The sequence below is a fragment of the Dunckerocampus dactyliophorus genome, chromosome 14, assembly GCF_027744805.1.
Source record: "Dunckerocampus dactyliophorus isolate RoL2022-P2 chromosome 14, RoL_Ddac_1.1, whole genome shotgun sequence".
Taxonomy (NCBI): Eukaryota; Metazoa; Chordata; class Actinopteri; order Syngnathiformes; family Syngnathidae; genus Dunckerocampus; species Dunckerocampus dactyliophorus.
The window spans coordinates 18485427-18499670 of NC_072832.1; the positions used below are offsets into that span (position 1 = coordinate 18485427).

The 14244-nt window shown below is 39.2% G+C and overlaps 1 protein-coding gene across 2 annotated transcripts in view; it reads left to right on the forward strand.

Annotated features, from left to right (window-relative positions):
• LOC129193670 (serine/threonine-protein kinase 32C-like) overlaps positions 1–14244 on the forward strand; it is a 100024-nt gene that overhangs the window by 23371 nt on the left and 62409 nt on the right. For both annotated transcript variants that reach the window (XM_054798112.1, XM_054798113.1), the window contains one exon: positions 12922–12977. In XM_054798112.1, coding sequence (XP_054654087.1) covers positions 12922–12977 — 56 coding nt within the window. The remainder of the gene's footprint in view (positions 1–12921; positions 12978–14244) is intronic.

Here is a 14244-nt window from a genome sequence, read left to right on the forward strand (position 1 = left end):
AATTGTATTCTACTGCATTTCCTCCCACCTCCTCCCACCACACTCTAAATAGATTTTTAATGTATCTCTCTGTGAATAGGCAATAGATCGTGGCATTTTAACAATGGTCCATTTTGGGCAGAAGCGGAAATGGTAGAAAAAAATGGACACGTTGCAGTGATTTTTTTTTTAAGAAGACACAGAGAATGGTAGTGATTGATGTGTGTCCGCATGATTTTATAAAACTGGAACTTGTTGCACACTTTTGAATGTACATGAAACAGCTAATTAAGTGATCATATATTATCTAAATAGTCACTCAATAATTTCCTCAGCGTCTGCTGATATGGCGACGATGTGTTCACTGTGGTTGTTTGATAAATGCAATACTGTGTGCTGACAAGTTCTAGTTTGGAAGGATGACCTCTGTGGAGTCAAGCAAGGCTGGGCCATAATTGTATAGTTTAACATCTTAGTAATAGATGCCATACTGCAGGAGTACCCCACTCTGACATTGACATTGCAAACCATCTGTCTCAGCTCAGATATAATTGTACATATGTGCAGTTTTATCTCTGGGTCTGCAGAATACGTTGCCTTTTTAAATTTATGAGCCACACCATAGTGAATACACAGTGTCTTGGTGTTGACACCGGGTCTATGAATCTAAGCAAATAAAATGTAGGAACTGGGAGAGAATGTGACAGAGCTGCGTCTTGACACGCACAGTAAGATACACTGAGCACATTGCCATGGTGCTGTTTGGTGTTCTCACACGGTCCAGATGAAGTGTCTTTGTGACTGTGTGCTACACGAAAGTCCTCTTCCTACAGCGCAGAATTATTCTCTGTAGTGTGCTCACTTTATTCCCTCTTTGTCTTCGCACGATGCGTGATACAGCCCCCTGTGGTGATTTCTGAGTGAAGATGTCCAATTTCATTCTCAGAGTCATGGCCTTCTGCTTGCTGTAGTCTCAACACAATTTAAAATGTCTTACTCACGCGTACCTCTAAAGCTCACTACTTGACATTATGTACTGTCCAGTAATCCTTTGTTTATCGCTGCTATTTGGTTCCAGACCCTACCATGATGAATTTCTGCAAAGTAGGATTTCTTATTTATAAATGGAATAATTTCTGAGTCAGAGCATAGAAAACCTGTTTACGACTTTCTAAATACAGTTTTTAACATCATTAGAGCCCTCTAGACATGAAATAACCCCCATATAGCCACCTTTACACTCGTATGACCCAATATAGTGAACATAGTAAGAGAAAATAAGCCACTGAAGACATATAAATAAGTCATATAATTGTGTATGTTGGGGCTTAGAGTTGAGTTTTAGCTTTCCGTGGGTTGAAGCCGAAACAGTAGCCAATGTTAAGGATTATTTGTGCCTGTTGTGAGATCATTCAAACCAGCATTAAAAGCCTGTTGTGCCGGTGATAAAGTGTGGCGCGTGTGTGTCTCACCTAACATTACAATAACATTTCTGACACCTAGCGACCAGAGTAGAATGCTACATAGCATCCCAGTGTCTTTTAATCTTCTAAATCCCTTACATTTGTATTTTAGGTAATTTAGCCATTTTTAGGCTTGGAAATTCTTAATTTAAGCAAAAAAATAAGTAAAATGTTCTTAAATGTGCATATTTTGTGGCTAATAATAGGTTGTATTCAACCACTAAGCAACATGATTTTGTACCGTTAATTTCAAACTGTAAGCCGTTACTGCTTTCACACGCTTTGAACCTTGCGGCTTAAACAATGATACGGCTAGTTTATGGATTTTCATGGGCTAAGGAGCGGCACAAGTAGTAAAGACATGTAAAATAGACTGCAGATTGCAGTAGATTGAGTTTCTTTACGCTAAAAAAATCTACAGTTCCCATGATAGTTTATATTGCAGATTCAGGAAGTAGTGACGCTAATATTATGTTTTGAAGTCTTAAGCAGTGATGATCAAGCCAGCAGGAGGGTTTGGAGGGGTCAAAAATAGACACTTTATATGGGCATATAAATTACTTGTGTTTTTTTGCCATTAGCTGGTGGCCGTAGAACAACGTAACTCCCACGAAAAGCGGAGATCTACTGTAAACACCTACATTATTGACGTAAGCGTTAAGAAAATATTCAAAGTGCTAATTATGGCCCTTTTTTAGAAAGCTAGTTTACGAGTTTTCTTGTTCCTGCCTGGATGCATATAACATGTTGAACATGTTTAATGCACACATTAAATATAAGTCTAACTGCATGGCGTTTTGCCATGAGAGGGTAGGTTGACTTACCACTGCAAATGAGTGTAGTGTTGCTGTGCTACACCCCTAAAGTGTATCTCCTCATTCATTATCGCTTGAGAACCATTGTTGAAACTGTTGCACCCTTAACGATAATGAGCTCTGTAGTGCTGATGAATATTTATAAGCTCTGTTTAGAGCGCCCAGAAGCACTGTTCTAGTGTGGATGTGAATGTGAGTGGGAGAGGATGATGGCTGCTCAGTGATGATAGTGATTTAAGTAAATGGAATCATCAAAGGTAGTTTTCAGTGTCGGCTGACACTTTCCACTTTATTTGATGGCATAAGGGTAAATCTGTGAGTAAATCTTGTACAAATATCTCCTCAATAAGCAATTCATAAAGCCACAGTGTCACACAGTATTACAATTTCCCAGCATGTTGTGTTGAGTGTCTCACTTGACGTTAAAAGTACGCTGCAACTAACAATTATTTTCTTTGTTGATTAAACTAAAGCTTATTGTTTTGATTAGTCGAGTAATGGGTTAGGCTCTAAATCATACATGTCAAACCCAGGCACACCCACGTTGCAACTTCAGCCGGCCCGCGGAACTGTTTGTAAAATAGCATTGAGTTGGCCCACACCACGGACCTCAACAAACTGGGTGCAACGATCTGCATAATCAAGTAAATTTTTCCTTCCTCATACTCCTCCACTGTTATATGAGAAGTGGCCACATAACACGGATTGCACAACCAGTCTTACTAAGGGTACCAGAATCATAATTTAACTCTTCACGACTAAAAACAACACCAATTTAACTATTACACCCTGTCTGTAGAAAATAACATTTTAAAGAGGTATTAAATCAGTCAAAAGTGCTACAGCAAACATAACAACAGCAAAGCATGCTGGGAAACACATAATCCGCCCATTCCACAGCTGCAAACTATTCCGTGTTACACATCTTGCGGATTGTGGTATGGTTGTGTGGATATAAAATACTGTAGCTTTTGCCCCGGACGTCAAGGTGATTGATCAACAACTTTAACTTCAACTTTCAACTTTATTGAAACGAACAACCATGTCAAAACAACCACTGTCATATATCCGCAGCCGTCCCCCCCTTCCTTTTCCCGGCTCATCCAATCAGCAGTCAGGATACATTCATGGCCTTAGAGACTAAGTAGAAATTTTAAGCAGGAATGAACGGAAATGCATTTGTCCAAGCCGCTTTCTTACCTATTTTGTAAGTGCTTATGTGACATTTTTTCAAAATCTGACCACACTAAATACTGGCCCCCTAAGCAATTGAGTCTGACACCCCTGCCCTGGATGGACCAAATCAATATGAACCAAACAAAAAAAGTGGTTTGGTCCGCAACATATCAGGAAAGAGGTAGAAATGTCGATCACTGTTTTCCAAGGTCAAGGCTGAACACAAACATAATAGGTCTGCTTTCATGGATGACAAAGGAAATTAAAAGAAAATCACATTGGAGAGGCTGAAATCAGAGAATATTTACATTATTAAATTAAAAAAATTATTAATCCAATATAATAATACCAAAATAATTGTCGATTAATAATAATATATTGATGTATATACAGTCGTAGAAAAAATTATTAGACCACCCTTGTTTCTTCAGCTTCTTGTTCATTTTAATGCGTGATACAACTAAAGGTATTTTTGTTTGGACAAATATAACAATGACAACAAAAATAGTTCATAAGAGTTAAATATTATTCATGTAAGAACTGAAGTGATTTTGGTTATTGCCAAGAAAACCATGGAAGTTGCCAGATATAAGCTCTTAAATGAAACTCTTATGAGCTATATTTGATATCATCATTATATTTGTCCAAATGTACAATGACATACATACGTTGACGTAACGCCTTTTCCGAGTTGGGTGGAATATTAGTTAGCACTTGCTCAATGAGGCAGCAACTTCAGCTGGCTCTTTTTCCTCCTCATTCAAGTTAAAACGTGCTATGTGGTTTTTCATATTTGTCGTGTTCCCAAAATATTTTCAGCTTGTATGACACAGCTTGAATATTGTCTGGCTCTTGTCCATCTTATTTTTACCTTCAACTACATGAAAGCCAAAGTGTTTCCAGACACTCACTTTAAATCCGCGGGTTGGCGTTAACGCTCAGCCATTCAGTAGCGTCTTAGGTGCACCACCATAAACTGTCCGGGTGGCACTGACGCTGTCCGTCTTTTTGTTCCGTTGTTTTGTTCCATCGGCATAGATTATTGACATTTTTGAATCCATTAATAATCGTCAACGTCCGCATCGTAGTGCATCTACCAATCGATTATTTCCCCCACCCATAATAAGAAGCATCTCAGAGAGCCTTTAAATGAGGGCTGCTCCTCTTTTTGAACACTATCGCATACATTGCCATATGGAGCTCGTGTAGCTATCAGATGCTGATTAAAAAAAAAAAAAAAAAAAAAAAACACAAGTGTTGGAGGGATTCATGAAGCATTGAGAGCTTCATGAAAAACGATCAAAGAAGCTCAGTAGAAGGTCATGATCCAGATGTCAGGAGAAAAAAGAACCCCAGCAGCAAATGGAATTGCTAAACGATACAGTGATAAATGCACCCAGCTCAATTGACTACAATGAACGAGTAAATATAGTGGTGCAATACCATATTCAATTTTCACAGAGGGGAAGTAACTACGGCTTTGTTGTGTCTTGTTCGTGTTATGATCCTTGTTCCTCCTCATGACGCTCACACTCTAGTGTGGGTATTTTATTTAAAAATACATTGAAAGCTTGCGGGGTTGCTTAATTCTTACACAGCTATGTGTTTCTGTTGGTATAGCTGCCAAGCTTGCTGCATAGCGCTTGTGTACGCCCAATGTATGCAAATGGGAAGCTGTCAACAGCATTTGAGAAGGAGCTCATATGCAGGCTGATAAGGTAGTGTCGAGGAAGGCAGCATAGCATCGGAGTAGAAGGAGTATTCTCAAAAGACAGACACGGAAGACACTGAAGCCAGAAGGGGTTTTGATCACAGTCCTCAGGGATCATCCGTACAGTTTGCATCTCAGTCACAAGATGGCTTACTCACAGTGCACAACAGTTCGGAGTTGAAGCTTTGTCAGCCTCTTCTACATGTATTACAACTATTCCATATGCCCAGGTCTCTGCTCTTATCCTCCTCCAACCTTTTGTATGAGCGAGATTAGCTAGCAACAATCTCCTGGAAATTATATGACATACGCCATTATATGTGACATAATGGCGTACATATTCTCAATTATGAAAACAAATGATTGAAAAGATTATATTTTTAGTCGATTAATGTGAACCTTGTTTTTTCGATTAATCGAGTACTGTACTTTCCGGTGTATAAGACGCATCTGTGTTTAAGCCGCACCCACTGAATTTAGGGAGGAAAAACCCTAACCAAGGTTCCGCTATATTAAAAATATTCCATATCCAGTGTTTTTTAAAACACATTTCAAATGTTTGCAATATTTCAGCCTTCATTTCAGCATTTTTTAATTCATTGTCTCATACCCTCATGTATGATTGTCCCCAAAACATTCCAAACACTACAATTAGTTAAAGTAGGCTTACGCAAAAATGTTTTTGCCCTCCAAAAAGCTCTAGGAGACAATATTTGTCACTCATATTGCCAGCTACATATTGAGTTTGGCTAAGATTTTGGCAAGCTAAGAGCAGCTTGTCCACCAGGGAGCTTAATTGTATTACATGTACTTGTCTGTTTATAAAATGTTGTTTGGGTAGCTAAACCAAGCACACTAGCATATTGGTTGGTATTTTTTATGATCACATTTTGCAGAAACAATTAAGGTATCCCCTTCTCTGCAAAACACTGTCAGAAATGAATGGTGTGAAAAGGATGTGCAATGGTACACTTCATCATAAAAACAGGATGTTTGAAGCGCTACTGTGATCAAAGGTATCAGGTTGCCCCCATTAGGATGGCGCTATGCCTGCTTCACAGTCCTTGATGGCATTGGCGCTCAGCTGGACGCATCAATTCCAGCCGACAGCGCAACTGTATACCTCGTCCATTTTATTGATCATGTAGGGATTCTCTTTTAGCAGTTGCCTCTTTGGGGTGAAACTGGAGGCCACATAATGGACAATGCGATGTTGTGGGTAGCATTTTAATTTACAATTCTCAATACGCACTACAACTCTATGACAGACATCTTTTTGAAGCAAATCAAAGCTACACATGAGCACCCCAACGTTACATGTCTCTGCCTTTCATTGTATTGCATATTCTATTTCTTCCTTGCAACCTCATTGCAAAATGGAATGTGAATATTCTGCATGTACTCAGATTGTACTCCATTTGGTCCATTTTATTCCCACAGTCCAAAAACATAAACATATGTTAACTGAAAAGTCAAAATTGTGTGCACATATACAGTATGTACAGTTGTCAGTCCAGAGAAGGGGGCAAGTAGATCCTTAAGCATCGAGGAGTAGGAATAGTAATCAAATATGAACAGAAATCTGACTTGGTCATATGTCTGGCTTCTTGAATGGTGTTTTCATATTAGCAACCACAGTTTTATACAGTATAAGCAGTACAGTAATCCCTCGCTAGTTTGTGCTTCGAATTTTTCCTAAATATATTAATTAATAAATCATGCTGTTTCGTGGTTGAATACGGCCTATTATTAGTGAAAAAATATGCACATTCAAGCAAATGTAAAGTAAGCACTTTGTAGCATAAAAATGGCTAAATCAACGAAAATACAAATATAAGGCATTCAGAAAATACATTCAAAAATGTGATGATATGTAGTGTTATACACTGGTCACTAGGTGTCAGTAATGTTACTGTAATGTTTGGAGAAACACACAAGCACCAGACTTGAGCGCCGGAACAACAAGATTTTATTGCAGGTTTGAATTATCTCACAACAGGGACATTTAGGGATGAGTGAGTACACCACTATCTGTATCTGTATCTTTTCACCCATCTAAATTATCTGTATCCGTACCTGTACTCAGAGTGGACGGGGCATAAACCAGACGTGGGCGTGGTTGAACCAGAAATGGGTGTGGCTTAAATTGGTACATTATTTTAAGTCTGAAATTGACATGGATTGATCAGAAGTTGCTATATTTATTGTTTATTATTCAGCGTGAAGAGTGAATACATAAGTAGTTACCCAATGAGGATTTTCCTTCATCACCATTACGGATAATGACGAGCTGTACTCGTTTCATGCTTGTACTTGTCAAAAATGAATTATCCGTAACGGATAATCGTCTAAAACGAGTATCCGGATCATCCTTAGACACAATAATCCTTAATGCAAATTCTTAATAATAACACTAGCTACTGTTGTGGCCTTAACCTACGGCAAGTTAAAACTCAATTCTGAACCCCTGTCATCACTTCCTCTAGGCCCCTCACACAGGTCCCCAAGAGCCTAAACACATTTACAGCAACAAACACAAGCACGTCTTAAATGGCTTATTTTTCATTACTATATCTATTGTATTGGGTAATACGAGTGTAAAGGTGAATATAGGGGTGTTATTTCATGTCTAGAGGGCTCTAATTATCACGACTGGTAGCGGCTGTCGAGTGTTTGACCCCCAGTATGCAGAGACAAGGCGATGGCGTGCAAAAATAAAGGATCTTTAATGGTGCGTGAGCAGGAACAAACAAAAGGCGACAGAGGAAAAACGGATCTGAGAAAACAAGGTACTTGGAAATCCAGGTAAGAATACTGCTCAGGTGACAGCACCGGTGCAGAGACAAGGAACAGCAACAACAATGAACCAGCGCCGTACGTCTGACGACGCTGGCCTTTTAACAGCCACTAATGGTGATTGGGGACAGCTGCGTGGCCATCAGGCGTGACGCGGCTGCCTCTTCCACCCAGCAGGAAGTATACCTTGCCAAAATAAGAGCGCAGGACAGGAAGCACTCACTTCTTTCCTGTGGAACACGACACTAATAATGATAAAAACGTATTTAAAGGTTGTAAAAAGGTTTTCTATGCTCTAATTGCGAAAATATTCCATTTATAAATAAGGAATCCTACTTCACATAAATTGATTTCTTACAGTCGTTTCTGGAAGCAATTAACCACAATAAATGAGGGATTATGCTATCTCCAAATGGTCCCATGAACAAACTACGCTGCAGAAATACTCATTCACAGGTTTAAAGCAACAAGCATCTGCAAGTGAATCATGCCAAATTAATTGTATTTCATTGTTACCACTTTCCTGCTCATTCATTTATTTTTGGCGGACCGCCTGTCACCTGTCTTTGTGTTTGAAGACTCCAATAGTGCTTAATTAAGAACATTAAAATGACATTATTGAGTGACTCCAAATAAACGTAATGTTGCTGTTTTACTGTGTGAGCTGCCACTCTGTTTTAATTGTCTGAGAATGAATAGATTATTCCTAAGTATGTAACCACCAACCACCACAACATTTATTTCTTCAGTTGACATTTGTTAATTTAGGCCAAGCTTGAGGTTTTTCCACATACATGAAGGTCCACTCCACACATTAAAGAATAGCACTACGTAACCCATGGCATGGGCTTCATGCCAGCATCAACTCCTTCACAGGAGCCAGTCACCCACTGTGGAAGCCTGTGGAGCCCACTCAGCATCTAACCATGGTGTGTCAGCAGCTTCCTAACCCAATAGGGATAAGATGTTATTCTTTCACCTTCTCTTTGATAGATGAAAAATCCTCTTACATTGTCGGCTGCTGGGTCTCGTCATAATCTTTTGTAAAGCGTACATCAAAACCTGAGAACAGCTAATAACTTTTTCTCCAAATTCCTATTGTTGTTTTTGTAATGCCTTTGCAACATGAGGCTCTGTTTCTTTTCAGCACCTCACAAGTCATGGTTGTTGTTGTTTCAAAGTTTTTGCTGACAGAGATTATTGTCTTTTAAGGAAGCATCATCCGTCTGCTCCTTCAGAACATGATCCAACTCGTTCAATCAGTTACTTCATGTTCTCTTCCACCAGCTTACCACCAACCAACGACTGGCATTTAATGACTGTAATAATATACAATCCAAGATTAATACAATGTCTTCAGTCAAAGGCCATGTTGTATTTTCTTCACTACTTATTTGGGATGGCCTCCCAAGAGACGGCACACTGTCGCCTGTAACTGTTTTTTTGTTTGCAGCCTCACTTACCATCAGCTCGTTTTCTTCGCTTGATTACCAGTTCACTGTTGAGTGACACAAATTGCAACCACCATTAGCGGTGCTCTGTTGACTGAAGGTAATTTCCACAAACACTTTGAAGGGAGTCATGAAGGTAATTGAAGCTTCAGTGTGGATGTTCCATTGGGGATTCTCTGTATTTGTCGACTGTCTTTTATGAATGGATGCCCTCTGTCCTTTTCATCATGTGGCTCAGCAACTACTCCGCAGCTATGTAGCAATCAAAGATGTGAAACTCGGAAAGCTCACACTGTGAATCTGATGACACTCAGCGGTTGCGTTAGAAAAGCCATTTTTGAGGTGAGTGGTTTGGACTCAAAATGTAAGATGGTCAACTGTCAAAAAAAGTTGAACAATAGAAAAAATGCATTGTAGTGAATTCAGGCAAGCTAAACATAGACATCTTATTCATTCACATCATTCTTTCTTACAGTGTTTCTTACAAGATACAGCAATCTCTTGTTTATCACGGTTAATTGGTTGCAGACCAAACTGTGACAAGTGAATTTCCGTGAAGTAGGATTCCTTATTTATAAATGGAATATTTCTGTCGTGGTACACGGTCATATTAAAAGTAGCCCATGGGATGAAAAAGTGTGAGCGCCCCTGTGCAATATAGATACATGTATAGCCTATTGTCTACATTTTGACCACAGTTAGTTTGAAATAAACACAACACTGCATCGGCATTCCACCTCCCATGCAGCCCACCACCACAGCTTAAAAAACCTAGGGGAAACCCTGCTATTAATCGTGATAAACAAGGGACGTCCGTATAGTAGAAATAATAATAGAAAATAAGCCATTTAAGACATAAATAAGACTTGTACTTGTGTGTGTTGCTGTAAATGTGTTCGCTAGGGGAGGTGAGTGGGGCTAGACAGGAAGTGACATCGTGTCTTTAGAGTTTAGTTTTTGCTTGGCGTGGGATACGGCCGCAACAGTAGCTCGTGTTAGGGACTATTTGTGCCTGTTGTGAGATCATTCAAACCAGCAATAAAAGCCTGTTGTTTGGACAGTCAAGTCTGGTGCTTGTGTGTCTCACAGAACATTACAGTAACGTTACTGACACCTATTGACCAGTGTAGAATACTACATATCATCACAACGTCTGTGCGTCTTTTGATTTCTGACCAAAAACATGTTGCACTGTTGGATCTTAAGGAGGTTCTAAGTAGAGCTTCAAATTGAATGAACAATTTATTGCAAATAAGCATTAAACCTAAATTGGGTGTTCATCAGCTGATCAAAAGTTTAAGACCGTAGCTCAAAAAACCCGAAACCCCCTAAAAAAACTCATAAAAATATCAAAAAAAGACTCAGTAATGAGTCGCTGCGCCTTTCTTGTTAATCACCTCAAAAATTGTTTTGGCCACGCTTGATGGCAGTATTTCCAGGAGGCTAGTGGGAATGTTGCTCTAGGTGGTGAAGATGGCTTCACGGAGGGCATCTACTGTCTGGAACTGATGTCCATTTTTGTGACCTTCCCTTGCCATCCATCCCCAAATGTTCCCAATTGGATTTAGATCAGGGGGACATGCAGGTTAGTCCAAAAGAGTAAGGTTATTTCTCTGGAAGGCGAGCATTGTGAATCCTGTTGCAAAAGGCAAGCATTACCACACAGACGAGGGCCTTCAGTCACGAGGGATGTGCCCTGCAACATTTCCACAAAGCCAGCTGCACGTTTGATGCCCCTGCACAACCTGAAGCTCCATTGTTCCATTGAAGGAAAAAGCACCCCAGATTGATCATAATGGCGCTCTCTCCACTGTGCTGTGTGGAAAGCATCTCAGGTGGGATCTCCTTTACATGCCAGTAACGTTGGAACCCATCAGAACTGTCAAGGTTACATTTTTTCTCATCAGACAGTAAAACTTCTTCCACCGTTCATTGTCCCATCTTTGGTGGTCTCGCGCAAATTAGTGCAGAATTCCCGTGCAACGGGCAACTTTGTGCCGCATATGGCAGCAGTATCAACCTTAATTTGGGCCGAGGATCGTCCCGTGTCTTGACAGACAACCAGATCATCCGGCTCAGGGCAGATGACATTTTTTTAGATCTACCACTTGACTTTTCTGCTCCGTAACCCTCAGGATCTTTTAAGAAATGTCTTCCTGCATCCAACCTAACCAGCAATGGCGCAGTATGAGAGGCCTTGCTTATTCAGCTTAACAATCCGAGAGAAAAGAGAGAAAGCTTTTTGCCTTGACCATCAAGAGATCATGACAATGTGAATACCTGACAAAAAATGACATTGAATCCATATTTTTGCAAAGATTTTGACTTTTAAAGGCTGTGGTTTTAAACTTTTGATCAGCTGATGAACAGCCTATTTCACTTTAAGGCTTGTTTGCAAAAAAATCCTTACTCATAATTTTTTTTTTTTTTTCATAATTTTTCAACTGCTCTTATAATTTAAGACTAAGAGTGAAACCGCAAAATTCAAAGTGCAAAGTTATTGCCAATTTGCGTAGAACAGGATTCACATGCCTTGGTCCAAACTTGTATGTTTACAAGCTGGCAAAATGATCAAATGGTTGAAATTGTGTTAGATACAGATCAGAATTAGCGTCAGTCAGTCAGTCAGTCAGTAAGTCAGAGAGAATTCAATTTGTGACCTTTTTATTTGATACAATTGATGTAGTAATAAATAAACAACTATCATATCGATGATCGATGTGTATTGTCTCAGTTATAAATCAGCAGCTCAGCTAAATTTATGTTGATGGCTTCATACGTAGATGTAATTACCAATAGCAACATTTGTTCCCATTGAATCCTTTACAACTGTGAAAATAATTTGGATGATCTGTGTGATGTTTGTCTATATAATGATTTCCATATACAATATTGTGGCTTACTGTGGGCTACCCAGCATGCCTTGTGGTGTGCAGATGCATTTGTAATTGGACATGTATGCTAGTGTGTAGATGTTTATTTTGATACCTGTACAGCGCAGTGGAAAGTGTTACGTTTTACTGTATGTCACGTATGTGTTAACTAGCTGCACCAAGGTAGTAGTTTGCTAAACTGTTAGCTGCAAGTTGAAGTTTGCCTCTGACTATTTCCTGTGTGACTCAAGCTTGTGACATAATGTGTGCTTTTTGTAGGAACTCTTACTCATTACCTCTGCTCAAAACACCTTGAGAATGATATGAAACAATTCCCTATTTCCGAAGTAACACGATTGCAAGTACTTACAGTGGGGAAAAAACTTTTGTAAGTTTGTTCCCCTATGAACAATTTATGAAGTCTCTATAAAGAGTCCAACATTCTGGACTGCAGGGAATGTCTTATACTTTTCCCCAGTTACTATTGGCGATGTTGAAACTACCAATTACTGTACCATACCTGTTATTGTTTTAGTTCTTATTTAGTTGTTATAAGTTAAATGTGCAAAAATGTCACTGTGATACTACTTGTTTAATGCTCTGTACTGTGAAACTTGACAGATGTCATACTGACGGATTATTTTCTGTGTTTTTCAGTAAACTTTGACCACTTTCAAATATTGCGGGCCATTGGGAAGGGGAGCTTTGGAAAGGTAATGTACCCTCACGCTTTTTGGTTGAACAGTACATGTGTGGACTCTTACTTTGTATAGTATGTTTTGTGTAGGGCTGCAACGAACGATTATTTTCTTAGCCAATTAATCAGTTCTGTCCTAGTCGGGCCAAATCAATATGACGCAAACAGAAACAGTTAGAGGTTTGGTCTGCAACATATCAGAAAAAAATATCCAACACTGTTTTCCAAAGTCAAAGCTGATGTGTGTGAATATCTTATTTTGCATAAAAACAAAGATAATAGGTCTGCTTTCTCGGATGACTAAGGAAATTGAAAAATATTCACATGTGAGAGGGTGAAATCAGGATGTTTACATGTTTTTAATTAAAAAAACAAATTAATCGAATACCAAAATAGTAGTAGAATAATTGGATAATCGATTAATCCTCGATTTATTGATTAATTGTGTGTACCCCCAGTTGACAAGCACAGTCCTGCCAAGGAGTCTGACAAAACCAGATTGCATTGGACTTCCGACAACATGATGGGTCTTAAAAGATATTGCTTTCTGATTTAGAAAGGCTAATTAATAAAAGTCACTTAGCGGAGAGTTAATTTACTTTTCAACCCATGCCAGCAAACATGCTTGGAGTTTTGACCTCATATATCCATTTAATTACAGACAACACAATGCTGGCTAGTCGTGCTGAATAGAGCAACTTGGCTCCCATGTGTGTATCTGAGATGCATTGTATAAACACATTGCACCAACCCTGTCGATGCCAATATCTGTTTTGCTTTCCACTGTCTGAAAAGACCTTTTGGATGAATATACTGTCCAGCATGTGACACATATTAGTTTTGTGTGTGTGAGACTTTACTAGCAAAGTGGAGGTGGGATATGTGGGACACAATTGGGCTCAAGAGATTGGAGTAGTTTATCTTCGTTGTGAATCTGTAATATTGTTGCAAATATTTGTCAAACCTTTTATCTTTCCACAGCTTTGCAAATGCATTTCGTTTTGCTTTTCTCTAAACACAAGCATTTTCTTCTCACAAATATCTCCCTCTGTTGTGGAAAGTCATTCCCAATGTGGAATACATTACCATGAGAAATTATGTTAATGTGATATTTCTTTGTTCCAGCAAGCTGCTGTCATTTTCCCGATGACACAGACGGGAATGCACTGTATGCAGACTCAAGATGGGTCTCCCACATTATTATAAACAGTATCTTTTATGACGCTCGTTTGGTACCGTGGTCCAATGATTACGCAAATCTGCTTCATAGCAAGTCCGTTATC